At 33.5% G+C, this 27,933-nt stretch overlaps 1 protein-coding gene across 8 annotated transcripts in view; it reads left to right on the top strand.

Annotated features, from left to right (window-relative positions):
• The window catches only part of PCNX1 (pecanex 1), a 171,922-nt gene that overhangs the window by 60,813 nt on the left and 83,176 nt on the right, over positions 1–27,933 (top strand). For 6 of the 8 annotated variants that reach the window (XR_014296294.1, XR_014296295.1, XR_014296296.1 and 3 more), the window contains 3 exons: positions 7,889–8,021; positions 13,945–14,129; positions 26,570–26,660. Coding sequence is in view for 5 of the 8 variants with exons in the window: in XM_082647372.1 (XP_082503498.1) it covers positions 7,889–8,021; positions 13,945–14,129; positions 26,570–26,660 (409 nt within the window). In the remaining 3 variants the exon portion in view is untranslated. The remainder of the gene's footprint in view (positions 1–7,888; positions 8,022–13,944; positions 14,130–26,569; positions 26,661–27,933) is intronic. The other 2 variants (XM_082647374.1, XM_082647373.1) reach the window with 1 other exon arrangement.

Below are 27,933 nucleotides of genomic sequence, written 5' to 3'. Positions count from 1 at the left end.
ATAAAACAAATCATCGACTGTTAATAAGAAACAAATAATGAACTAAAAATATCCAGGCACTTTAGTGGAATAAATGTAATCATCTCCGGGCTGTTAAAAAACATTTTTTGCCAAAGGAAGGCATTGTCGGGGCTATTTTTCTTTGAGCTTCAGTGTGTTTAGAATAAAAATAAGATCAAAACTAAACTGCTTAAACGTATTGGATTTATATTTAGTTGGTTTTCATGACATTTTATGAGGGTCTTGTTTGGGCTTTTTGGATGATTGGTGGTAGTGGGAGGGGATATATTTTGGTTTTCATTATTTAAAAATTATATAGACTCCCAAGTACTTTGTAAAATTTATTAGATTGTTACTTCTTTTTGATAATTAGGAGAAATTTTTCTTGGCTATCTGTTCTGCTTTACATACTCTACTCCTGAAATGTGTCAGCACAACAGAGGATACTGCTTGACCATTCACATGGCTATACATAAACCATAAGTAGATTTTATCCTAATGAATTTGGACGTGTTAATGAGCTCTCTGATGATTTCTTTTTGTCTTATCTTTAAGCTGAATGGGTGTTGGTCCTGTGGAAGGATGGAACTAAGGAAGTGTACTTTAAAATAGTAAAATAAAATATTCTAAAATAGCAGGTACCTAATACAGTGACATGGAGTCATACATCCTTGTTAGTATATGGGCTCATTGTAGTTGTGACTCCGGGAAAGCTGCTTACCTTCTTAAGCCTTGGCTTCCTCATCTTAAAATGGAGATGATAGTAGTTTCTATCCCATAGGGGTTTGTTTTTTGTTTTTAATAGATCTTTATTGGAGTATAATTGCTTCATGATACCGTGTTAGTTTCTGTTGCACAACAAAGCGAATCAGCCACATGCATACACATGTCCCCATGTCCCCTCCCTCTTGAGCCTCCCTCCCACCCTCCCTATCCCACCCATCTAGGTGGTTGCAAAGCACCGAGCCAATCTCCCTGTGCTATGCTGCTGCTTCCCACTAGCTATCTGTTTTACATTAGGTAGTGTATGTATGTCGATGCTACTCTCACTTCGCCCCAGCTTCGCCCATCCTACAGGGTTTTTATGAGGACTAACGGAGTTAATAGATGTAAAATGCTTACAACAGTGCCTGGCATGTAGTAACAGCTTAATAGTGCTGATGTTTCTATTTCACAGGCCAGTCTGTTACACTACTCATATGTATCCTGTCCTTAAAGTTGAAGAAAATGATTAGATATAGAAAAACATTAAAGATACTCTCATTGTGCCATTGTGAAACTCAATAATAGTAAAAATAAATAATCTGAATTCCTAATTTCTTACATAATACCAAAAAGAAAAATATTTTTATTAACATCTAATCTAGTAATACGGATTTTAATCTTACCTTGGCAGCAATAGGTCATATAACTTTTCTTTTGATACTGAGTCACATAGCAAATGATTGTTTTCATAGGACGTCTCACCGTTGATCTAGTACTTTGGTTAAAATTGGATTTCATCCATAATGTTCTGTGATTGCTTAGGCAGGAAAATTTTATATTCAGGCTAAGACATTTCTATTGATGATCTCTTGTTTTTGCATTTAATTTTTCTTTTATAATTATAAAGCATATCTTTAATAACTTATGACTAGTATTTTAGGAATAAAAAGTACAGACAAGTTATGTACGATAGAAAATTATCCTGTTTCCTTTTGGGTAACTTAAACTTATATGTTGCCTGATTCAACAGACTGTAAAGAGCAACCAGAATAGGAAGGTTTATATTCATTCTGTTATTCTTTGTATTTTTTTCTGAATTTCTCAACCTCTGTTTTTCTGTTTGAGAAAATTATTTTAAATGTAATACTTGGGTCACTATTTTATAAGCATGAAATAGGATCCTATTATAATATTTTTGTGTTAGGAACCAAAGATAGTCTTTTTTTAAGGGAATATCACTTTATTTAAAGAAAAACCAAACCTTCTTGATAAACAGTTTATGAGGGTTTGTACCATGCATGTAAATTTGATCCCAAATATCATTGAAAAAAAAAGACAAAGACCACTGAACAGACAAGAATATGTGGATTAAAGCTGTTTTATTTTACTGAATAGAGGGACTCTAAATTGTAAGAAACTTAATTTTCTGATTTCCCAGTCAAGATAGTAAGTGAGAAGAAGAAAATTAGTAGAAAGAGAGGGGTGCTTGTAGAGGCTAAAAATAATGACAGCAGAAGAAATGCACTGCTAATTCTACGGAAGCTGGAATAACCATACACACCAGTGCCAAAAACAGAATGGTAGGGAGTCATTAAATCCAGGGCAAACTATGTTAATTTGTTCAAGGACATCATAGTATCATAACTTAATGCTGTATTACAGTATAACGCACTAATAAATGTATGTGACTAAGGAAAGATTGTATTATATTTAGTCTGTACTGAGAAGAAAGCTTAGACATATAAAACCACATAGAAGAATGCTCATTAGATGTAGTAAGCAGGTTTGTATGCTTCAGTTACTTGAAAAAATTATCTTCTTTTAAAGCAGTGTCAAGAAAAGAGGTATTTTATTGATGAGGCAAATAAGGGTTTGTGTATCAAATTCCCAAAACCAGCCCATTCTTTCTAGCAGCAGTAAAGTTCTGTATAAGGATTCAAACAGTTACATTTTAATACCACCTCTAATTACTAACTGGATAGTCCGGCAAGCCATTAAACCTGTGTCTCAATTTCCTCAATTGTGAAACAGTAATAATAACTGTTCAAGCATGTCTCACAGTTAATGATCAGACTCTAACAAGCTTCCATGTGTCAAGTGCTTTTTAGATTTATTATGAAAACTAAGACACTGATGCCATTTGTAAGGAAGTTTTCCTTTTCAAATATGTCACTTCAAATATATATTCTTCACTAATGATCCCTTATTATGTGAGTCTCCTGAAAATATATTCAAAATTGTTTCTGAGTGCAGTTTTCCAGGAGAGAGGGTCTATCAGACCATTCACAAAGGATTCAAAAAGATTAGGAACCACCTATGAAAGTAAGTAATCCTTAAACTATATATCTTTTAGGAAATGTTCCTAAATGACTCCAGAGTATCATTTAACTTTGTCTACCCAACTATATTTGTGTGACTGCCTGGGATTATGGAGAGTATCAATAAAGATATGTAAATTCTCTAACTCAAGATACAGCTAATAATTTTGTTGTTGTTTGCTACTGTTTGTTGGTTTATGTCTCAAAAAATAGAGTAGACCTTTAAAATGTTTTCATAGATGGAAATTATTTTAATTCAGAATGAATGCTTAGAAATTGTGCAGCAGATTCTTGTTCTTTGGCCTCCCAGAAAATGATGCTTGTAAGCATTTGTTTCTATATTAGAACAAAATCTTTGCATGCTGATGTTAGCATCATTCTTGACTGACATGGAAAGTGAGAAAGGGAAAAGATGTTTAGATAAAATGGATTTCATGCCTAGACTAAAATATTTCCTTTAAAATTTTTTTGCAAAATCATTTGAATGTTCATTTCTTCATATAGTAACTTAATTCTTAAGTAAAATAATTTTTACCTTGAAGAATATTTCAGTGTATTTCAGAATGTTTATATTTTAATTTTCTGAAATGTGTATATATCTGTTTCATACTTTCATCTTTTTTTCTTAAAGTGTTGGCTTAAACAGCTTGCTTCTGTGGTACCAAAACACACATTTTTATTTTCGTGATCTTCCCAAATTTACTCCTTTTTTCCTACAATAGACACTGCCCTCTGAAAACAACACCTTTCTTGAGCAGTGTCTTCTGTCTAAATTTTTATCAATTCATTTACTAGCCATTGAGCTATCACAAGAGGCCAGCCATAGCAGCATGTAACAACTAGAAAGCAGCTTATTACATATGAATCCTTTCACTAGCAGTCAGCTGTATGATTCGCATCATTTTTAAGTGGCATCTTTTTCTATATGTATTTTTGCTCATAACTTTCCAATTTTTGAGATACAGTGTGAACAATCCTCACCTCCTGCCTCACCAAATTGTGTTCTTTTGTGCCATCCCAGTCATCCTGAAAGTATATTAGTGCCTTTAATGCTTTCCCTGTTTTTTAACAGACTAAAACAAACTGGAAGTCTATTGTTTTAATACCCCCATATTAAAAAAAAAAATACTGCATTAAAATAATTCACTATAGAATGTGTAGAATTTTCCTTAACTTGTTGAGATAAACGGGAAGTAACTCCTTAGGCGGGAGGTGTGTATTTTGTTTTCTCTGTGGTCTTTAGGAATAGATCAGACCACAGCTGTCTAAAATATCATTGGATATCTGTGCCTTGTGCATGAGAATGTTTAAACTTAATTGAATGATTGTATCACTACTCCAGAAATAGAGGTAAATTATCTGAAGTTATCTCTTAAACTTATGATCGTAATTCAGTCTCTTGAAGTCTTTTTAACACAAAGAAATAATTAGAAAGTCAAGACTCTTATAATTTTTTTAAAAATGTTAAAAAATTCACATTTGTCTAAATATATGTCCTTGAAAGTGCTTTATATCTGTCTTGCCATTCATGGTTTTTGAATCACTTGAATGTTTGTGGTTTTTTTCTCCTTTACCTACACATGCATAAAATTTAGTTGTACCTAGAGTGCTAAATTTTTACTGTTTGCATTTTATACTCATTATTACACTAGTTAATTTTATTCTTTGCCAGGGGATACTGAGTTTTAAGCAATATCAACTTCAAAACCAGGTTTTAAAGTGTTTTCTCTCTCCCCTCTGGTTCCCTAGTTAAAATATTTTGTTGTTGTTATTTTCTTTCTCTTATAAAGTTAAAGGATTCAAAAAGAGTTTTTTGTAGTTGGATTGTGGAAGTGAATTTTCATCAAGTAAGGCTATAACTTATGTGACTGAGCATGCTTACAGCAAATTATTTTTAAGCTTTAGACACTTTTTCCCCCTCGGCTCTAATAGAACTGGACCCCCACTGGAACCTGTTCCAAATGGAAATGTTCTACATAAGTAGCACCTTCCCAGGGGGGGCATGGTTTAATCTTATTTGTGTGACCATAAATAATAGCACAGTGTTTTCAGCTGAATGTGTGATCCTAGCTACTGTTAAACGGGTGGCTCTAGTAAACATTGAATATTCTTTTATCATCGGTTATTTATACCCTGAATATTACAGAGGATAACATAGGCAGTAATCAGAACTCCATTTTAATATGTTGTTCTATGGACGTCTAAACTTTTGATATGTTTCTAAAACTATTTTCTTAAGAAAATAATGTTAATAGTTATTTTGTAGATAACAAAATGTAAGTGGTATGTTACTAGCAAAAAAAAAAAAAAAAAAGTGCCTTCTGGAGAAGGCAAAGAACATTTTGACTACAAATGGACACTGTAGTTTTGTTTTTTTGTCCCAATACTATGGAATAACTAGCTTTTATTTTAAATTAACCCCATTAAGTCCTCAGTAGAAGGAAGATAGTAAAGAAAGCTGTTTCCTATGTCCCTTCTTCCTCTTCTCAGTATTCAGTGATCATCTATTCCTTCTGAATAATTTTAGTACATTTTATGGATTAAATTATCCCCTATAAATTCTATCTGGGTAAATTTACTCTGTTATTTTGATTGAAACAACATATCTAAAACTAGAATGAATGTTTGATAGTTTCTTAAGAGAAGTGAATTGACCTGTGAATTGAGCAATAGTTTATTACAACAAAAGAATAGAAATCTTCAATATAATTTCAAAAATAAGTCTTGAATTGAGGTTTAAAATAGTGACTTAAAATTTCATAACCCAAATTAACCTTACTGACGTCTGAGAACCATTAATAGGTATACGAGTCACTCATCTAACTTCTCATTTCTTCTTTCAAGTGGCTTGTTTGCTTTGTTTTATCCTTCATCCAATGACTGCCATGCCAATATTATGTTTTCTTCTTCGTGACAGTGCTGGTTACTCTTTCCTTTGTTGAGGTCTTGGTTGTCAGGAATAGGGAAAGCACACAATATGCTCTGTAGGTTACAGTGACAAACAGGCATCCTTGACTCTCAATCAGCACCATACGATACAGCTTTCTGTGGTGATGGAAGTGTCTGTATCTGGCCACATGCAACTGTTGAGCGCTTGAAGTATGGGTCATGAATCTGGTAAACTGAACTTTTAATTTTCATTAATTTAAGTTTAAATAGCCATATATGGCTAGTGGTTACCATGTTGGACAGCACAGTTCTAAATAATCATATTTAATCAGCATTATTTGTTCTCACAGGTCATATATAATTTTTGTATACATGAGCTTTTACATCACAAGTAACAGCCTTTTCACATTAAAGGAATTCTCATTATATCACAATAAAACTGGTGAAAGAAAAGAAAAGAAGTATTAGCTCCGGGAGTCAAGTTTGGTTTGGATTCAAAGCCCCAAAGCCTCATTCTGATTTAGTTTTCTAACTTTAGAATGTCACTGGAGTGCGTGAGCAGAGAAAGAAAGAAGGAATGTAAATTGTTGACCCGTTATTTGTGACTTACACTTCTTACCGGCAGAAGCTTGCCAAGTGGGTGAAATAATTCTGTGCTTGTCATCCCTTTAATAAAAGAAAACATTGCCTAAAGATAGAGAAGTCCATGTCTTCTGGAGGTAATCCATATATTCCTAATTATAATGGGTTAATTACACAAAGAACGTTCACTGGGGCAACCTGGGGAAGGGATAAAGGTGTAAACATTTAAAAGAATACTTTATTAAAATCAACATTTAAATTGATGGAAATGGCTGTTGCTAAGCAGAATAATGATGAGAATTAGTAACGCCTTCAAAATGTCAAGAACACTTGTCAGAGAACTGAAGTCAAAATACAACACTGTTGATTTTGCAATCCATTTCATACTTGCTGAAAAGAAAGAAAATTTCATTTGTTGTAAAAAAAAAATGTCATCTGGACTAAGTTTTTTGTCTTTATTCATATTTAGTATCAAAATACCCTTTCGCAAAATCAAAATGATTCTTAAAATATTTAGATCACTATAGGAAACAATTGTTTTAGATTCAAATGGATAAACATCATTTTGCGTTTTGTTTTAGAAACCCAAATCAGTCATGGTTTTATAAAATTTTATGTAATTCTATTAAGCCATAGTTTCGATTTTCTCATTGTTATATATTTGGTTTTAGTTTGTACTTTATTGCTTTTGGATTAAGCTATGGGTTTCTAATTTTTTTGGTGATATTTTGCTGACATTTGCTTCCTAGTGTTGAGGGGACCAGTGTGAGGGCATGGAGTTGAATAAAGTTTGATGGTAGCCAACTACTCCACAGTTAACATATACACATGCTACCTTGAATTGAGCATTTAAAAAGCTAGTTGTGCAGCATAGCAGGCAGCAGTTTCATTTAATGCTGCCAAAACTATGGCACAGGGTAGTGTGAGATACACTTACTGCCTGACTCCTCGTCATCACAGGTACTATCATTGTTGCTTTTACTGTCTTCATGAAAGGAAGAAATTAATGCCCCTTTACCATTGGTTGGAACTGACACATACAGTACCTTTAAGGCTGACTTAAAGGGCTAGTAGAGGAATATGGGACTAAATAAGACTTCTAGAAAAAGATTTAAAACAACAGAGATCTTAAAATAGAAAATTGAGGTTGAAGAGAAGACGGTGAGGCCAGATAACATCAGAAACATTATTTTTAAAGAAACAGTTATCTTTAATAAAAAGGATTGTGTGTAGTCCCTGACTTCCCACCCTCAAAGTAGAGGGAACTTGACTAACTGAGCCAAAAGGTTTTCATAGGTTCACTGTTAATCTGCCGTATCTGGGGAGGACAGGCTCAGCTGCTGTTTACGCCTCTGACCTAGGCTCCTGTTTGACCTAAGTCTGTCTTAATGCAGCAGCACAGGCCAGCGAGGAGGCAGTGTCATTTCGCCGTGAACGCAGCACATTTAGGCGCCAGGCAGTACGGCGCCGGCACAATGCAGGGAGTAACCCTACCCCTCCTACATTGCTCATCGGATCACCCCTAAGGTATGGTATTTTAAAATTCCACCAAGCTTAGCATGCATGTAACAGACCTCTAACCTGTTCTGTCAGTCTCAAGAAAGCATTTATTAAATAGCTTTGTTTTTCTTTTTTCTTCCAGTTTCTCTCCTATACTGTACGCTTCTTTAGGCTTTCTCTGCATGTGACTGAGCTTATTGAATTATGCATGTCTTATATTGCATTATTTAAACAAAATGATCAGATTGGTTTAGCCAATTTTAAATCACAAAAATTATTTTAGGGCAGTTATAGAAATGTAAATAGAGGCCTTAAGTCAGCTTTTCATTTTTTTTCCTACACCAAATTAGTAATATTAATGCAGTATCTTTCCCGAACACCTTGAACAGTGTTCAGTATGAACAAATATGGACTGAGTGGTGAGCTTGTTGACGTCAGCCTGATAAACCAGTTTGATTATTTTATTTCACTAAAATATAATATATTTTATTTTGCATTGCTTGAAAATTAAACACCAGGACCTAGTAAATGACACGGAACTAGAATATTTAATTTTTGGTAACTTATGGTCAATTGGAGATATATATATATACAGATATATATATTTGTATGTACATTTATGGTGAATTTCTCAACCTCTATAGTATGCTGAACAAAAAAAAATTATTTTCCCAATATTCCTAATTAGGAAAGCATCTATTTATAATCTTGGGAGTAATTTTTAATTGAAATTCTTAAGCTTTTTTATTCTCAGTTATGTCAAATCTAATGAGCCTATGGCTTGAATTAGAAATATAAAAAAACCTATTCAAAAGACTTATGCTTTATTTAAAGAATACAAATATGGACGAAAATATATGTGCTTGCTTAAGCAGTGCGTATGTTATTATACTGTATGCTTTTATTAATCTCTTGTGTCCAAAAGCATCATTACCCAAATTATTTTACTACATTTTGAAATTCAAAAGGAAGAAAGTTTGGTGAAATAACTGCTGTTGAATGCATGGTAGGTTTGAAGAGATAAATCCCTTCCCTTGTTAAAATCTTGTTCATGAAAGTAGCAAAATCCTTATATCTGTAAATCACTGCTTTATTTTATATTCCCCTTGGGATTTAAGACTGGATTGTTTTTCTGAGTTTTACATTACAATCAGGAACTTCATCTTTCATAGATCATGTTCCTAATTAATCCTGCAGTAATACATAATTTATAATGCAGTGTGGATTAGTTAAACCAATGTTTAAAATATAAAAATGGGAAAGCAACCATTGAAAAGAAACATTTGGTCTAGAAATCTTTTCTGAGTGCCTTTACTTTTTGTGAGCCCTCCTCTTCTATTTCCTTTGCTCCCTGAGGTGACTTTTTTTTGCTGATGGATTTGGGGTGTAGTCCCAACCTGCAGAAGGTGTTCACCATTTCATTTTACTTTTCCTATTTTGTGTTTTCTAACCTCTTCTTTTTTTCCCCTTGAATTATACTTGCCATAGACATATTCTTTGCTTACCTTCTCACTCCATGTTGATATTTCTTAATCTTTTTTAACCTCTTTAGTCTTTAAAAATCCTTTCATTCTTTGGATCTCACTCACTAAACAAATGTAGACAAATTTGGTTTTTTTCTCTGCCTGGTGGAATATTAAAGAACTGTTCTAACTCCAGCCAACCACATAGGATTTCTAAGGTTTTAAATACATCACCATTCAAATGAGGATATGCTGTGAGCCCTTTATTTGTAAAGGGCTCACATTAGGATTTTTGGAAAGTAGTCTTCCAATAATCAGTCAGCATGTAGATTTTGTTAAGGTTCCATGGTATTTCCAGTACAAAGATTGCATGTATCTTAAAGAGGCTGACTTCATTATGAATGAAATAAGATAAAATTTAGCTGTGAGGAACTAGGAGAAACACCAATTGAATAAAACCATCTTTTTTAATTGCAAAAATATTCAGGTAAAGTAATAGTGGTATTCTCAATGTGAGTTACATAATAATCTCATATTTAAATAAATATAGGATAGCATGGTTATGCAAAACTTGAAAAACTTGTCAAAAAGAAATGGAATAGGTATGATAACACTTTAATTATAACTACTCTATAAATATCAGTAAAATCTATTAACTTATTTTAAAGTTTAATGAATAGTGTAAGTAATCGACAGTCTAAAAAGCAACTTGGTAGAGTATATGTCTCCAAAGATTGGGGGTGAATCATCAATTTCCTCACAAAGAGAATTTGCATGTATTTTTTATGCTTGTTAGAATATCCTATTTCAGAATTACTTTTTAAAGTTTTTTTGTTCATTAACTTAACCTTGTAGGCCCTTATTAATTCTTCCCAGTTACTAGAGCTAAAAACAAAAATGAATATTTAAAAATTCTATAATAATATTAAGAGTTAGTTCTATATTTATCAGCCTAAATGTGATATCTTTTAGAACTCTAGTTAATGGACTGGAATGAAAATAAATCATCAGTGCATTTGGGGGAAGGGAAAGAAGCTTTACTGTATTCTTAAATTTATTTATTTATTTATTTTTATTTTTTTATTTTTTGCGGTACGCGGGCCTCTCACTGTTGTGGCCTCTCCTGTTGAGGAGCACAGGCTCCGGACACGCAGGCCCAGCGGCCATGGCTTACTGGCCCAGCCGCTCCGCGGCATGTGGGATCTTCCCGGACCGGGGCACAAACCCGTGTCCCCTGCATTGGCAGGAGGACTCTCAACCACTGCGCCACCAGGGAAGCCCTTAAATTTATTTTTTTAAATATAAGATTGAAAGACTTGTAATCAAATAAGGTCATAGTAATAACTGAGTCCATAATTGGAAATTCATATCATTTTGTGGTACACAGGAAGGAATCCACCAGATATTTGTTGCTTGTGTACTGTGTTCAAGATACTCTTCTGAGTGTTCTCTGGAGATTCATAGCAATAATGTGATCATACTCTTAGAGCTTATTGTTTAGTTGAGGAGATACATACAAAGATAACAGTGTAAGGCAGAATGTGTCAAATATTAAGTAAGTGGTACAGAGGAAGGAAAGACCAAGACCAACTATTTTTTTATCATTTAAATTAGAAGAGTTAATTAATTAGTGAGACTGCGTGTCAGTGATGCTACTGATAATTAATGGTTTAGAAACCTAAATTTCTACCTTTTGCTGTGTTGTGAAATAGTTGCTACCTTTTCTGAAACTGATAGTTTTGATATATAATTGGTATTGTAAAAAAGATTAATTTTTGTCAATTATTAGTTAGCTTAAGGTGAAGTACCACCTCCAGGAATAGTTTTCCTAGCAATTTGTGCAAAAATAATACGCTTTTTTCTTGTTGAACGATTCTTGAAAACAGGAATTCAAGGGACATAAATACTTTTTGTCTAGCTTTTGATGTTCAGAAACTGGACATTTGCAACTGCATAGATTTTGGCTAATTGTCTTTGTTTCTTTATTCTGGAGTTGATTTTCATGCACTGCCTAATATTTTGAAAACCTTTTATATATTGATATGTTGAAGATTAGCGTATTCTCAATACGTTCACATTAGAATACATCTAACTGCCGTAGAGCACCTTTGTTTATGACTTTTAAGTGAAGAAATTGATGGAAAAATTTGTTGAGTATATATATACACGTATATTATAAAATTTTGTCTTCTGAATCTGAAGGATCATAGTACTTGAGCTACTCAAAATTTTCTCCCTTGTGAAATTTGGTCATTTTGGTAAGGTTTATGGATAACTTTAGATGGCTTCCAAGGACAGACTTACTATTTATAGTTATGACTTAAAAAGTTAGTGCCGGTAAGCATTGTAAGTGTTTTGCAGACTTATTTGTTTTTAATATGTTGCATACATTCCTGTGCTCTATTTAGATTATGTACTTTTTTTTTTTTTTTTTTGGCGGTACGCGGGCCTCTCACTGTTGTGGCCTCTCCCGTTGCGGAGCACAGGCTCCGGACGCTCAGGCTCAGCGGCCATGGCTCACGGGCCCAGCCGCTCCGCGGCATGTGGGATCTTCCCGGACCGGGGCACGAACCCGTGTCCCCTGCATCGGCAGGCAGACTCTCAACCACTGTGCCGCCAGTGAAGCCCTAGATTATGTACTTTTTATTGGCTCTAAAAGAAGCCTGAAAAAAAATTAATGTAACAGAACTTTCTGTGGTGGTGGAAATATTTTATAATCTGCACTGTCCAGTATAGAACACACTAACTACTAGCTTCTGCTCACTCTGGTAGCTGTGGTAGCCATGGTAGCCACTAGCTGTGTTATGTAGCTCTTGAGCACTTGAAATACGGTTAGCATGAATGAGGAACTAACATTTTAGTTACTTTAGTCATGCGTGGCTACTGTATTAGACAGTACAGTTCCAGAGTGTGTTCTGTTACCATAACCACAGCTTTAAGCAATATGTGAAGTATTTTTTACTTAGTCTTATTTCATGGTTACAGTTGACCCTTAAACAACATGGGTTTGAACTGTGTGGTTCCAATTACATGTGGGTATTTTTCGATAATAAATACTGTAGGGTGACATGATCCGTAATTGGATGAATCTTTGGACGCTGAACCGTGGATAAGGAGGGGCACTATAAGTTATACGCGGATTTTCAACTCTGGAGATTCGGCTCCCTAACCCCCGCGTTGTTCAAGGCTCAACTCTGCTTCAAATTACAGCTCTCTTCCCAGTCTGCAGCAGGATTAGTCTTGTTTTATAGACATCAGAGAAACCGCTGCGTTTAATTCAAAGGATTAGAGAGAAGTTGATACTCATAAAAATGATAAAGTTACCGAATAAGGCCATTCTAAGTAGCATACTTCTTTTAAATCCTAAAAGGTCTAATAATAGTGCAGATATGCATTGAACATTATGTAGAGAATGACATATAATAATTATACTCAGAGTGTTTTCATGAGTTTCATCAGTTTAAATTTGAGTGTTATACTAAGAAAGTTAAAATTCATAGTGTTTTAAAATATATATAAACAAAAAATGAGTTAAGAATATAATATAGTTTCTTAATTTTATCTAATCTTTAGATACTTTAGATAATTTTAATAACATTTATAATCACAAAATACTAAGTATTTTTAAATTTTTGTAAAATTCAGAAAAGACTATAATATCCCTTGAGAAATTACTGGTTTCCAAATTATTTTTATGGTTTTGTAAAACGATGGTTCTTGTAATGAAACTTTGATATGAATTGGAAAAGATAAGAACAAAATTCACTAAAGGAACATAATTATTTTAACTAACACTTGTATATAAAGCCTGTGGCCTTATTTCAGAACTATGTAGGCTTTTGATAGAAAAAACACTTTATATATGAATTATATTTCTTCTAGCATCTCAGCAGTCATTTTTATTTCACTTGATTGAGTCAGTGTTCTTTATTCTGGTTTTCTTCACTAGTTTGTGATTTTCTTTTGATTCAAAATTGTCATCTTGGTTGCATTTGATAAAGATTCTTTGGTTTTCAAGTGCATAGAAATGTTGTCTTATTGTGAATTTGAGATGCCAGAATATTTGAAAGAACAATTCTAGAATAATTATATCAAAGTTATTTATAAAAATGCATATTGAACTAAAAAACAGGTTTTTTCTATGAGGGACCAGCTACAGCCTACATATATTTAGTGTACTTGTGACTCTTCTTTGCTACTTTTTTCCTTATACTAGGACTTTGTTGTCTTGAGGTGGAAAGGTGTCACAGATTGGTTGCTTTACGTATACATTGAAATTTTTCTGTGTTCATCACCATGAATCAGATTTCTAAAGACTAGAAATTTTAAGCCGGCAGTATGATCTGCATATTTTACAAAGTTTGTTGGCTCTTTCTTAGGTTACATTGAAATCTTTTTTTTTTTTAATTAGTTTTCTATATTGACTTCTAGCTATTGTTTTCTCTTTTCTTCCCTGTAATGTCTCCCCAATCCATGTTTTTTCCTAGCCTTCAAGATGGTCAGCAAGACCAGCAGTCCACAGCCCAGGTCAAAGTCCAGTCCCGCCCCCCTTCCCAGGCTGCAGTGCTCAGTGCTAGTGCCTCCTTGCTGGTGAGAAATGGGAGTGTCCACTTAGAAGCATCACATGACAATGCATCTGCTGTAGGCGGCAGCAGTTTGCACGATGAACTTGGTACGCAGGCCTTATATAATCTTGGTGACGTAAAACTTTGATGTGGCAGATAATGGGTAACAATGATTACACTTCTCTCCTGAGATAGCTTCATTTTGGAACTATGCATAAGAGCACTGTTTTTTAGGATTTGCGCTGTGTATAAGGAAAATTTGATATTTGCTTTTCCCTTTTCTGTTTCTTTCAACTCTTACTCTACATTTTCTTTTGAGCATGTCCGTTATTAATGGTAAAGTATTAATAAATGTTCATGCTTTACTGTCCTGTTATAACGATTTGGGCAATTTTACTATTTCTTGGCATTTGTACCATGTGGTGAAATGTTGAGTTTTAAAAAATTATTTTGATTGAACCTTAATTTCTCTGAATTCTCTGCTGCAGGAAAGGCAAAAGTACTTTCTAATGGCCTATTACTGTATAATCTTTCTTTTAAGTATTCTATATTTTACTTCAATGTCTGTCATCTGAAATAGGACTTACTATAATTCTAAATGCAGTATTCTGAGGACATGATGGCTCTATACCACTATCAAATGACTTTATAAAGTTTTTTCTTTTTCCTGTTAATACATCTAAAAATAGAAATATAAGTTATTAAATAGTTAATTCTCAGAGAGGTGGTATAGTTTAAAGCCTCAGTAATGCCTTAAAAAGACAGTATTTTATACTGGTTTGTTTTCTACTTCTCTGTCCAGTTCAGCTTTCTCGTGCTCAAAATGCAGATTAATAGCAATTTAAGTAAATATAATGAAGAAGAAAATCCTGTTATTCAGAAATACATATTTCAAAGTATTATATTTGCTTATTACTGTGATTTTGTTTCTCCATATTATAACTGTCTTTCATTTATAAAGAAGATAATTTAGTTGATGCTTTTACTAGAAGGATGTATGGTATAGGGTGCCCAAAATAGGTAATAAAATTTCATATGCTATTTATTGACTCTTTACCCATTTTGTAAAAACTCTTAGTTACAGAGAGAATTAGTAAGTATTAGATATGCATATTGATGAAAATTGTCGTCTTTAGCAAATCTTATAGAAAGCTGAAAATGGTCATCTAAGATATTTATACATTAGAATGTACGGTGATTTCTAAATAAAATGAGAAGGCAATAAAACATTTTAATTTTAGAGTGCTTTTGCTTTTGAGTTTGTAATTTGAAGAGGGCAGGGAGTCTATAAAGAGGGTGTTTGAGAAGAGTAAGGTAAACTTTAGTTACTTGCTTTGAATGATAGTAGGGATGCTTCCTTAGTTGCAAATATATTGAGTAAATGGTATCTTTTTATTGACATTTCTCTTGGGTTAACCCAAAGTTCCTATGAACAGAGGACTTGTCAATTTGTATGTATAAAATTACAGTTACTATCACCATTGTCCATTGATCATTTGGTAGTAGGTTAGCTAAGCTTAGTTTTAATCCATTTTGGATTTTTAAACTCTTGTCAAATGAAGAATAAATTGAACCAGTAGGTGATTTTCCTTTGTAAAAATTCTTAATTTGCTCAAAAAACTTGCTAAGCAATATTTAGTTATAAAGTTTCATGCTTAAACCGCATGCAGATTATTGAGAATATGTACATGTCAATTTAGCATCTACTGGTAAATATTCAGGATATTCTCTTAAAATTTGGATTTTATCTTTTGTGTTAACTGCTTTCTGATAGTTCTTGGCCTGTGGTAATTGAATGTTGCCAAATTGAATGCTTAGTAATAATTAGCACAAAACACACAATCAATGGACAGTGTATACCTGTTCGTTTCATAGCACATAAGGTTGGCCAAAGAAGATTCTAAAAATGAACTGCAGCTGAACTTGAAGGAATTGGTAGACACTGATTTTTTAATATATTCCACTAGAATATTTTTGTTGCATAGTTTAATTTTCTACATGATTTTAATTAACAGTAGTAAAATAATTTTGTGTGAATGAATTTGGATACTGTATACTCAAATATGTTGAAGTTAGCCATGATATTCCCTGAAAGTATGGAATATTTACAAAGGATTGCTTCCTTCCAAATTTAGCTTCTTCAACTGAAAATTTTAAATGTATAATTTTTACATGTGAAAATTTATAAATACACATAATACATTTATATAACACACTCATACACACTCAAACTTACATATATCCACTTATACATATATATGTTTGGATGCATATAAATTTTTTATGTGTATACATGTATATGTTGTAATTGTGCGTTTACTTTTTAAAGTGAGGAATATTAGCCTTTTTCGATTAAAGGAAACTTGCAGTCAGGCATTATTTAATTCCAAGGCTAGGTAGTTTTCCTTAACTATGTTTTTGACATTTTTACTCTGTGGTGTCATAATACATAACCACATCCATTTCCTATACTAAACCCTGAGAATCCTTATTTTTCTGTTGCATTTTATCTAGCATTTCAAGATTATCAGGTAGCATTGGACGTGGTGGAAAAGTTCATTGACGATGGCATTATAAGGTTTTATTAGTAGCTTAATCAGCAGAGAAAAATACATTTTCATCATCCATTTTCCACAGGCATAATAATTGTTCATCATAATTTTAAAAACTGAATTATAAGTGTATAATTTAGAACCTGGTTGGAAAAATTTGGATGGCTTCCTTTCTCATTTCTAGACTTCATTTCCATGGAAACTTTGTTTAAATAATTATGTAAGTGATGGGTAAGTTTTGAAGTTAAAATCTTTGAAAAGGAAATTACTATCAAAGAATTTCTCAAATCCTTCAATGTAACATGTTACTCTTTTTGTAAAAACCACATTCTAAAGGTTAATTTTCTTTTTATCAGCCTTTCGTTGAACTTATTTGCAGTTGATTTCATACTATAGTCTGAATTAAACTGCAGTTTTACTAAATAAAACAAGCTTTTGCTTATTACCCAGGTAAGTCACACAAGAGACAGTTTTTATGTTAATCCTGGCTTCCGCTTGTGAATTAAGAGTAGTAAATTGATGTAGTGATGAAACAGGTTATTATAATTGATAGTTAAACTCTTAATATATATCACATTTCAGAGGAAGTATTCTAGATGGGATCAAACAGGAAAATTTGTCTTTTTTTTTTTCTGTGTATGAAATTAGTGGTGGTGAGGATATGTTTTGAGAAGTATATATAAAATTATTTTCATGTGAAAAATAAAAATACTATTACAGGCAAGAAATGAGGACAATAGAGTTGTATGTTTATCAAGACATAAATGTAAAATATATAAATATCATAGGTAGTGTTCCTCTGAATTTAAGACTTTCTTAATTTCATTAATGTATTAGAGGTTTAAAGAGTAATGAATTGATTTTTCTAAGGTTTTTTAAAAATTTCATTACTATACAAGTATTTACAAAGAAGGTATTCTTTCTGATAATCCGCTTTACTACAGAACTTACTACCTTGAAAATGTGATCAGCTCTAGAAAAAGATTTAATGGAAATCTGGCAACACCCTATTGACCTTCTTAAGCAGTTTCTAGCAGCTATGCGTTATTAAGGAGAAATACAATTTGGAGGCTTTTAAATTTTTTTTTTTTAAAAAGCAGAGACTCAGATGATCTATAAAACTTTCAGTGATTTTTATGTTCGTCTTAGTGTTTAAAATAGATTATATTATTATGGACTACTCTGTAACATTTTGGGCTCTGTCATTAAGTACTTCTCATTACTATAAATACAAAGTCAAGATGGCTTTTAAAGGGACCTTGGAGTCCATACTTTAGTCTCCTGTGTTATGGTAGATCTTTTTCATTCATCTAAACTAAAAGTTATATTCTTTTTTGCAACAACCTTGATCTTACCCTTTATTGTTGTTTTTGAATACAAATTCTATTTTTTGGACCTTTTTGCAGGGGAGGGCAACACAAAGTATTTATTTATTTAACGTCTTTATTTGGAGTATAATCGCTTTACAATGGTGTGTTAGTTTCTGCTTTATAACAAAGTGAATCAGCTGTACATATACATATATCCCCATATCTCCAGTATTTATAAACAAAAGTAAAATGTTTATTTTTATGGAAACAGTAAAAATGCTTCATTATCTCTGGAAGGAAGAAGTATTAAGAATTTAGGGGGATGTATTCTATTTATACTTTTTGGTGTAAGGATGGGAAAAGCATGTTCTAATACAAGTTTACAAATACTGGAAAATAAAATGAAGAAAATTAAGTCATCTGCAGTCTTACCATGCAGAAATAGTCACTATTAACATTTTATTTTTATTTCCTTTCTTTTTTAATGCATACATGTATATGCTTTTCTAACACAGAACTGGGATGATGTTGTATGACTTTTATGTCACGGTATGAGTTTTGCTTCTTGCTGTTTTCTCTTAGCACATTTGAACATTTATTCATGTTGTTTTTTAACTTGTTCTTAAGAGACTGCGTAATATTTTATCACTGAGAGCTACATGAAAGGTAGTATAGAATAGTGAACTCTAGAGTTAAACTTCCTGGCCTCAAATGCGAGCTCTACCACTTCCTAGCTGTGTGACCTTGGACAAGTTATTTTCTCTCCCTGTGCCTCAGTTTCCTCAGGTATCAAAGGGGGGGATAGTGATAATACTTCATAGGTTTGCGGTGAGGATTATACCTATTAAAATATTGAAAGCAATTAGAACAATGCCTGGCAATAGTAAATTACATAAATAATCATCACTATTATTGTTAACATTATTATTTATTACAATTTATTTAACCAGTTAATTAACCCCATTGTTAGTCTTCAAGATGAGTCCTGATATTTTCTATTGTAATAAACACTCTGCTGAACATCCTTTGCACAGCCCTTTCTGTACAGCTGTGATTATGTCCTTAGGACAAATACAGTGAAATGGAATTATCCGTCAAGGGGAAATAAACATTATTGAGACTTTGATGTATACTCTTAATTGCTTTATGGAAAGTTTGTTTACACTTTATCTGGCAGGGTTTGAGAGTGTCTGTTTTATCCCCACAAATATTAAAATTAAAAATAAACCTAGATAAATTTTATCTACTCTAACCGTCATTTCCTGGAAATGCTCAGAAGTTTATCATTGTTACTGTGGGAAGACTACCGGCACATTATCTTTAAAAGTTTGGGATGCTTGAACTACTCTAGGAATTTTACAGTAGATAACAGAGACTGGTTGAGATATCTGATTTGTCTCTTGCCAGTCTGTGTTGTAAAGAATTCATTGAAGCACTATATTAACTGCTTTCTAACATTAACATTCTTAAGATTCTAAATTAAATTTGACTAGTATGTGCATTAGTTAGAATATAGGTAGAGTCTTTAATGGAGAGACCTGCCCTCCCTCATCCCCCATCAGTGACTGAAATTAGAGAGAAGTTTACATTTCTCTCATAACAGTCTGTTGGGAGCTGTCCCTAGCAGATGGGTTGGTTCTTTTATCTTCCACATATGGCTTCCCTGCTTGGTCCACAGTGACTGCTCCAGTTGTTGACGTTTCCCCCCAGACAGGAGGGCAGTGGGGAGGGTGGTGCTAAAGAAAGGTCAAGGACAGCTAGCCTTCTTCTTTCAGACTGTGACTTGGGAACTGTGCCTGTCACTTTCTCCTGCCTTCCATGGGCTCATACATAGTCATGTGGCAACTTCTAGCTTCAGGAGAGGCTGGGAGAGGCCTCTAAGTAGATAGACATAGGCTCAGCTGAAATTCAGCGAGGGGAAGGTCCTATTTTCAGGAGGGATAAGGACAAGATGCATACTGGAGGCCAGACATCAGTCTTTGCCACAGTAAGACAATAAACGCTTCAGATCAGTAAGATTAAGATCAGTGACCTACTAGAAAAGTTGAGAGTTACAAGTAGCTTGCAATTATGGGCAAACAGCTCAACTTTGCTCATAATTTTTGAAATTGCAAATTAAAAATAGGATTATGATATTTTTCATCTACTGAATGTGTAGTGATGTCCATTGTTGGAAAGGGTCTGGTGAAATAGTCCACTACAAGATTGAACATTTTTGGAGGGAGGTTTAGAACAATAGACCAAAAATGCCGATATATTTTAATCCACAAGTTTCACAAAAATGCAAAGATATATGTACGTGGATATTCGTGGTAGCATTGCTTGTAATTTGGAAAACTGTAAACAATCTAAATGTCTGTTACTAGAGAAACCCTGATGTATTACTCATGAACATAACTGTAATGTTCAGAACTTGATATATATGTGTTATCGACATGAAAAGGTAAGCTATTTAGTAAGCAAAAGAAGTAAATTTTAGAAAGTGTGTATGAAGAGAATGATCCATTTGTTTTGGGACAAAATGTAGATAAAAATTGTTCAGAAGACACAGAAACTGCTCCTGGCAGTGGCTTTCTGTGGGGAGTGGGGAACTTTCTTCGTTTCATATACTGCTTTTGAATCTTTCGATGCGTCATATTTTTAAAATGAAACACAAAAACAAAACAACAAATGTCCCTCATTCTCCAGAACCTTGATTAGTAACTTGTGGGAATTTCACTGACTACATGCTGTCTCATGTTCATCCATCTACTTGGTCTTTTACCTGACTAGTCTTTTTTTTCCTTGTTTGTTTTTAAATCAACTTTGTTGACATATAATTTTGGCATGATAAATTGTGTTCATTCAACATGTACAATTTGGTGAGTTTTAACAGATGTGCACGTCTGTGAAATCCCACAGTCAAGATACAGAACATTTTCATTATCTTCAAAAGATTGTGCCCCCGTTGCAGTCCGTGCCTCCTCTGCTCCTGGCCACAGGCATCCACTGTGTGCTTTATGTCATTATGTTTTTCCTCTCCTAGAAGTTCATATAAATGCAGTCACACAATATATCGCCTTTTGTGTTTAGTTTTGCACTTACCATGGTGCTTCTGAGATTCATTATGTTGTTAGCAGTATGTTCCTTGTTGCTGTGTATTCATTCTATGAGCTTACTATATATTTTATATTCATTCATCTGTCAATGGACAAGTTTGTGTTGTTTCCAGGTATTGGCTCTTATGAATAAAATGTCTAAAATGTTTTCAAAAGTAATTTTATATTCCCACCAGCATGTACGAGTTCCAGTTGTTCCCATTCTCGCTGACATTGGCTATTTTTGGCCTTTTAAATGTTAGCCCTAATGGGTGTATAATGATATCTCATTGTGGCTTAAATCTACATTTCTGCTGTGAGCAGGGAGGATGAGGATGCTTTGGTGTGTTTATTGACTATACATATTATATATCTTCTGTGAAGTGTGTCCAAATCTTTTACTCAGTTTTAAAATCAAGCTGTTTGTCTTATTATTGACATTTAAGAGTTCTTTTGATATTTTAGATACAGCTAATGTGTCAGATACAAATTACAAATATCTTCTCCCATTCTGTGACTTTTTTTTGTTTATTTATCTAATCATTTGTAATGTCATCAATGTCATTGTTATGGATTATTTTACCAAGATGAGGAGGACTTGCCCTTTTGAAGGAGATGTGAGATGATGAAATTGTATCAGAATGTGAACTTGTACATTCACTTCTGGAAGGTTCACCTGATCTGGGGATTCCACTTATTGAACTGACATGTTGTGTTAAGTCAGAACTAGCGAACAGTGACCATGGCAGTAAAATATATCAGTATATGAATCTCTTTCAGTGTTACCAAGCCATAGACTTTATCTGTCTTTTCTTACCAGTACTCAAAAGCTCTCTTCTAAACCAACCTCTTTCTTCTCATTTCTACCCTTTTTCTTATTCTTCTCCTGTTTTAAAAACCTAGCACAGCATTGCACGTTCTAGGAAGAAGGGCTGGTTGCCAGTGTTGAACAGGGGCAACATAGTGACTTGATTTCCATTTAGCACGAGAATTAAAGAGATTTTATAAGAGTAAGGCTTTTGGTCTAGGACAGGGATTGGCAAACTATGGCCTGATGACTATATCTAGCTTGACGCTTGTTTTGTAAATAAAGTAAATATTTATTTTATGTGTTTTCTGTGGCTGCTTTCACGCTACAACGGTAGACTCAAACTGTTGCAACAGAGACCATCTGGCCCACAAAGCCTAAAATATTTATTATCTGTCCCTTTACAGAAAAAGTTTGCTGATCCCTGGTCTAGGGAGAAACAGGTCCATAAACCTGTAAGCAGCAGTAAAATGAGTCATTTCTGTCTGGGTGAAAACTCATGTTTCCTCAGAGACTCACAGGCACCACTCATAATAAGGGGGGTGCTATCCAAGAAATTGGAACTTGTCAAGGCCTTCTCTCTTAGAAGTGTCATGTATTCATTGGAATGGCATTGTGAGCACGATACTCATCACCACCAGAAAAAGACACTTTTCATAGAGTACTCAAGTTCGTCATAGAGATGTGTGTAGTCCCCCAGTTGTCTTCTAAAAACACTGTAAAGCTGCCTCCCTTGTCTCTATCTCTCTTTGCTCTTGTAGGCCCTCCTTGCGCTAAGAATAATGCTAGAAAAGTGAGAAGTCAAGCAGTGTATCAGGGTTAGGCTTGGAGAATGCAGAATGAATGGGGCTGTAGGGTGGGGATCTACAGAAGGAAATCGTCCAAGAAATGTAAGAGGCCTTCTTTGTCGTTGGTGCTAGGAAGATTGAAGGAACCCTACGGATGATTTGTCCTTCTGGTAACCACCTCTTTCTAAGATAAATAAGTGAAATGAGAGTGACATTAAGAATGCATTAAGGGTTTCTCACAATATTAACTGAACTTTGTGCTACGTGGTGAGGAGTTTTATTGATAGGACTAATTAGAGAATCTCATTAATTTCTGTGTCTTATCAGTGTTTTGCCAGTGTTTGTTTTGATTTTTTATTTTTTAATTTATTTATTTAATTTATTTATTTTTGGCTGCGTTGGGTCTTCGTTGCTGCGCACGGGCTTTCTGTAGTTGCGGTGAGCGGAGGCTACTCTTCGCTGTGGTGCGCAGACTTCTCATTGTGGTGGCTTCTTTGTTGCAGAGCACGGGCTCTAGGTGCGTGGGCTTCAGTAGTTGTGGCTCGCAGGCTCTAGAGCACAGGCTCAGTAGTTGTGGCGCACGGGCTTAGTTGCTCCGGGGCATATGGGATCTTCCTGGACCAGGGCTCGAATCTGTGTCCCCTGCGTTGGCAGGCAAATTCTTAACCACTGCACCACCAGGGAAGTCCCCAGTGTTTATTGTGAATTTGTGACTTCAGGGAAATGCTTCAAGTGTCCTTGTTCCTTAAGTCAGTATTCAGTTTTACTTATCTTCTTGTTCATCACTTATGTATTGACCTGTGGTTACTGGAAATTCTCCCACCTCAAGAAAAATAGGGTTTTGTGTAATTAAATTGAATTTTTGAAGACAATAGCAGTCATTATTGAATATTTGAAACAGAAATACCAGGTGCCTTAACTTTTCTTTATCTTAGAGATGCTATATCATGGCCAATGTCATTATTAAGTCTGAAATTCTAGCCTCCAATCTTGTTTGTGTTTTTCTTTTAAAATCATGACAGAGCCATACTGTTAGATATAATTAGTTATGACCTGGGAGTTGAATTATGAGGAGATAACTTAGTTTATAATCATAATGCATGTGAGGAGGACATATTTCATTGATGTTCTACTTTCTTCCCAGTTAACGTTCATTAGAAATAATATTTAAATGGAAGTATTTTTCTAAATACAGAATACTTATTAAAATAGGGTTATTAATAAGGGCACATTTACTTATTAGTTCAGAAAGGTTAACTGTGATTATGGTTTTAATCTCAAATGAGGTATAGGTCAAGTTGTTAGGTTTGCTAAGAAGATTTGTACAAATTTAAGATATTATTAATTTTTATAAACCAATAGCAGTATGTACTTATTTCTGTTTTGGTTATTTTTGAAGATGTCTTTAGTAGATTATTATATTCATATATTAAAATGTTACTAAGTTTTTCTCTGAAACCTTAAGCTAAACACTTTTTAGTGTAATTTTTTTTTTCTGAATTATCTTCTGAATAAAATTTGTTACTTCAGAAGTGCTGTCAGCGGCCAAGCCCAAAGATGTAAGAGGGACATAGGATCTGTTCTTTTGGTGGAGTTAAGTTGGGACTACACCGTGAAGCCTTAATACCAAGTTAGTTTGTTCTGACATATGCCATGTATGTTTTTATGAACCTGACATGTTTGTAAAGTTAGTAGGTAGACAGACACTTCTTAAGGAAAAAAACCAGCACTGTTGAAGTCATGCACGTTTGTTGAAATTATAACTGCCCTTTTCTTAGACATGTTTTATGCCTTGTTTAAATTTTACTCCTTGTTACTCCGTGGTTTGTATGCATTCAGAGTTGTAGATTTGTAGTTGTAGGTTTATGTAGTAATAAAACTACTCAGTTTTCCCAGCTTTCTTTCTGAAAAGCTTTTGGGGGGGGTGTTTTATTTTTATTTAAAATGCACCCATTTCTATATAAGTCTCATACTAGGCATCTATACATAAAAGACAACATAGTTGCAGTAATGACTTAATCATCTTTTACTGTTTCATTTGAAAATTACAAAGAGTAATATTTTAGTTGATTTCAGTTGCATATAAATATGTATTATTTTTAATATCCCAAGAACAGGACTTATATTACTAAAAATCCCATGGAATGCTTAAATACTCAGAATATACTCCAATAATTTAAATTCTACTGAATATAGAATTAACTTATTTCAAAAATACACACAAATTATGTGATATAAACACAAATATTTATGCATTCCATTCTTACTGGATTTCACACAAGCCCGCCCAGCTCTGTTACTCTGATTTAGTCATTTAATATGGTTTTATAATTCTGCATTTATGCAATCTGTGATTTTGATCAGGTGTTTCTTTTTTTCTGCTAATCTAAGTTAATTTTAGCACAGCCCATCTCTGATTATCCATGCTAATAAGTAAGGAAAGAGCACAGCATAAAAAGTTACAATTTAAAAATAATTTTAAAATCTCAGTCAAGGCAGTTTTAAACTTTTTTCTTTACTAACAATTTCTGCAACCCACCCTATCACTTCAAAAAACTCTATCATTTCATTTTAGTTCCCTGCTCTGGTTTCTGTTAGAGGTGCGAAGAGTGAGTAACTCATGGCTGGAAGACAGGGGTGTAAAAAGCGGAGTTTTAGGTAATCTACATGCTCAGTAATCCTTTGAAAAACAGCAAATGAGCTGAGCATTTCATAGAATGCCTTTTCCCCTAATTTATCTCAGGAGTATTTTGACCAAAAAAAATGCTACTACAGAAAACACCATAATAGGATAAAATATTATGACTCATAGAAAGTACTCAAGTAATCCTGTTTAATAAAGTACTTTTACCGATTCTAGTCCTTTTGACGAAAGAAGTAATTGTTGAAATGTTCTGTGAACCCTTGGTTATATTAGAATATTATGGGGGCCTTTTATTGTCATTTTTCAAGGATTTCACTTAAATAAAAATTCTTATTGTATACTGTTTTCATTGTAGTCATGGAAAAGAAGTCTTTTAGCCTTGTCATCAAGTTGAAATTGCCCTTTAGATTTCTCATATTTATAACCTCAGTAGTTCTAGCTAGTAAAACAAAAACCTCATAAATACTCAAAAGGCAGTCTGGACTAGATCCAAACAGTTGCAGTTATATACCTCATCTTATTGTCCTACTAGAAATTTATATTCATTCGTTTATGCTCCCTACCCACCATTGATATGGCTTACCATAGATCTTCAAAGTACAGCATGCATTTCAGACAGTATTCAGGTTTCTAAAATTCCATTATCAGAAATCATTTTACGTTATACAGTTCATTTTAAGAGAGTTTTTTTTTCAAACCTATATTTTTTGCAACCAATAAAATTTCTAAGCCTTTTATCAGTTCTGTAGATACTTGGCTACAGAAAATGGTGTTCCTAAATTCTTTCATAGAGTTCTTGTAGAATCATACAACTATTAATATTCATTGAATACTGTAGTTTGTCACCAACATTATTATGCTTCATTCATTGAACTTCCTTAGATCCATTCTGATACTTTTCATTTCTTCTTAAAAGTAAAACAAAACCAAAAAACTCTGAAGGTAATCACATAAATTTGTTGTCTTGCAGTTTGAGCTATCTTAAAACTTAAGCAGCCCTCCAAATGGCTACTCACCACTTGTAAGTAGTGGTCAGGTGACCTTTAAACAACATTCAGTTTGTTTGTATTATAATTTGAATTGAGAATGTGCTGGGAGGAGAAAAGAGAAGGAGACTGCTATTACGAAGCTGACTTAAATCACTTGTAACACCTGATTATGTATGTTGACATTTTGCCCCACTGTTTAGCATTCCTTTTCAATTCACATCATGCTGAATTACATGTAGATCATTGTTTTTTAAATATTTTGGAAAAAGAAGGTTATAGTACATTTTCTTAGATTGTAACAAGCTTAAAATTAGTGTTTCATGAAGGAAAATTTCTGAGTATTCTAATGGCTTTTTTAAAAAAATCATTTATTTGCTAGGTAAGTTCTCTTCTACGCTTTATGAGACTGGTGGCTGTGATATGTCACTTGTGAATTTTGAACCAGCAGCAAGAAGAGCATCCAATATCTGGTATGTGTGAAGTCATATTAGGAGAGTGTATGTACTTGCATATGTTTGCCGTTTTTAAAGTTTGTAAGCGTTGAGATAGAAAAGTTATTTTGAAAGCATTTGTTTATATTGGCTTAAATAAATTGTCATTATGCATTTGTCGCCAAAGAATTAAAGTAGAATTTTTTGCTGTGGAAAAAAAGAAAGCTGTTATTCTTAAAACAAAAGCTATTATGTATTAAAAAAAATTAAGTAAAAATTTCCTGTAGATCTTACCATGGGACAGCGGTTTCCCGCAATTTCAAATTTAACTATGTATATATATTGCATGATGGAAAAAACTTACTAGAAAAATATTTACACAGCTAAGTTCAAACCCATCGATTCTCTTTCTTTGTGTAATTTCAAATTTTTATTTCTGTGTGAGGGTTTTGGTCAAGTGTCTTTTTAAATGATTATCTTTCATTTTGTTTTTAAAATGTGTTTACCAGCTGTAAGAAGGAGGAATTTCTTAAAATATGGGTCATACATTGCATTTAGTTTCTTTTCTCTCCTTCCTTCAGGAAGGAATTATGTAAGATAAGAGAGAAGTTAGGAGGAAAGCAAATAAGAAATAGAAATCTTGATCGTATAACATAATCAATTATCGTTTAGAATGTGTTAAATTTTTTCTGAAATTTTAATCTTACTCATCTATTCAAATTGCTGCATTGAAATTCATTGTTGATTGATTAGCTCACTTTTTTTCCACAAGAGTCATTTGATTCTTATTTTAGGACTTCCATTTAATAGTGGGACACACCTATTTATATGTTACATATCTATGGGCAGTTTTTTCAGTTTTGAGGGTCTCTTTAAAGCAATAGGGTCTTGTGATCACTTAGCTTAGCATGCTGAAAAGATAGAACATTTCAGAAACTGTACTCTTTAATAAAGCTCCTTCAGTCCAGTTTCAGAATTCACCCCCTCAAAAATGATCGGAGTGTTTAGATGATTTTGTAGCAGTGGAAGCAATAGGAGGATGGAGCAATGGGAACACTTTATTATGTTTAATATAGTTCAAGATAAGAACAATTCCTTACACCATAAATGTGGTAAGGTCTTAAGTTTTGAAATCTAAATTTGACTGAACTGTGGAAACTGAATTGTCACGTTCTAGACTATTATATCATAGGTTAAATTTATTATGGCTCCTGGCAATATGTTAATTGCTTTCTTAAACAATTTTCACAAGAACTTTGTGATAGAGGTACTTTTATCCTATGTTACCAATGAGGAAACTGAGGTATAAAAA

This window comes from Grampus griseus (genome assembly GCF_964374135.1).
Source record: "Grampus griseus genome assembly, chromosome: 2".
NCBI lineage: Eukaryota > Metazoa > Chordata > Mammalia > Artiodactyla > Delphinidae > Grampus > Grampus griseus.
This window is presented reverse-complemented; position numbering and strand designations above follow the sequence as displayed.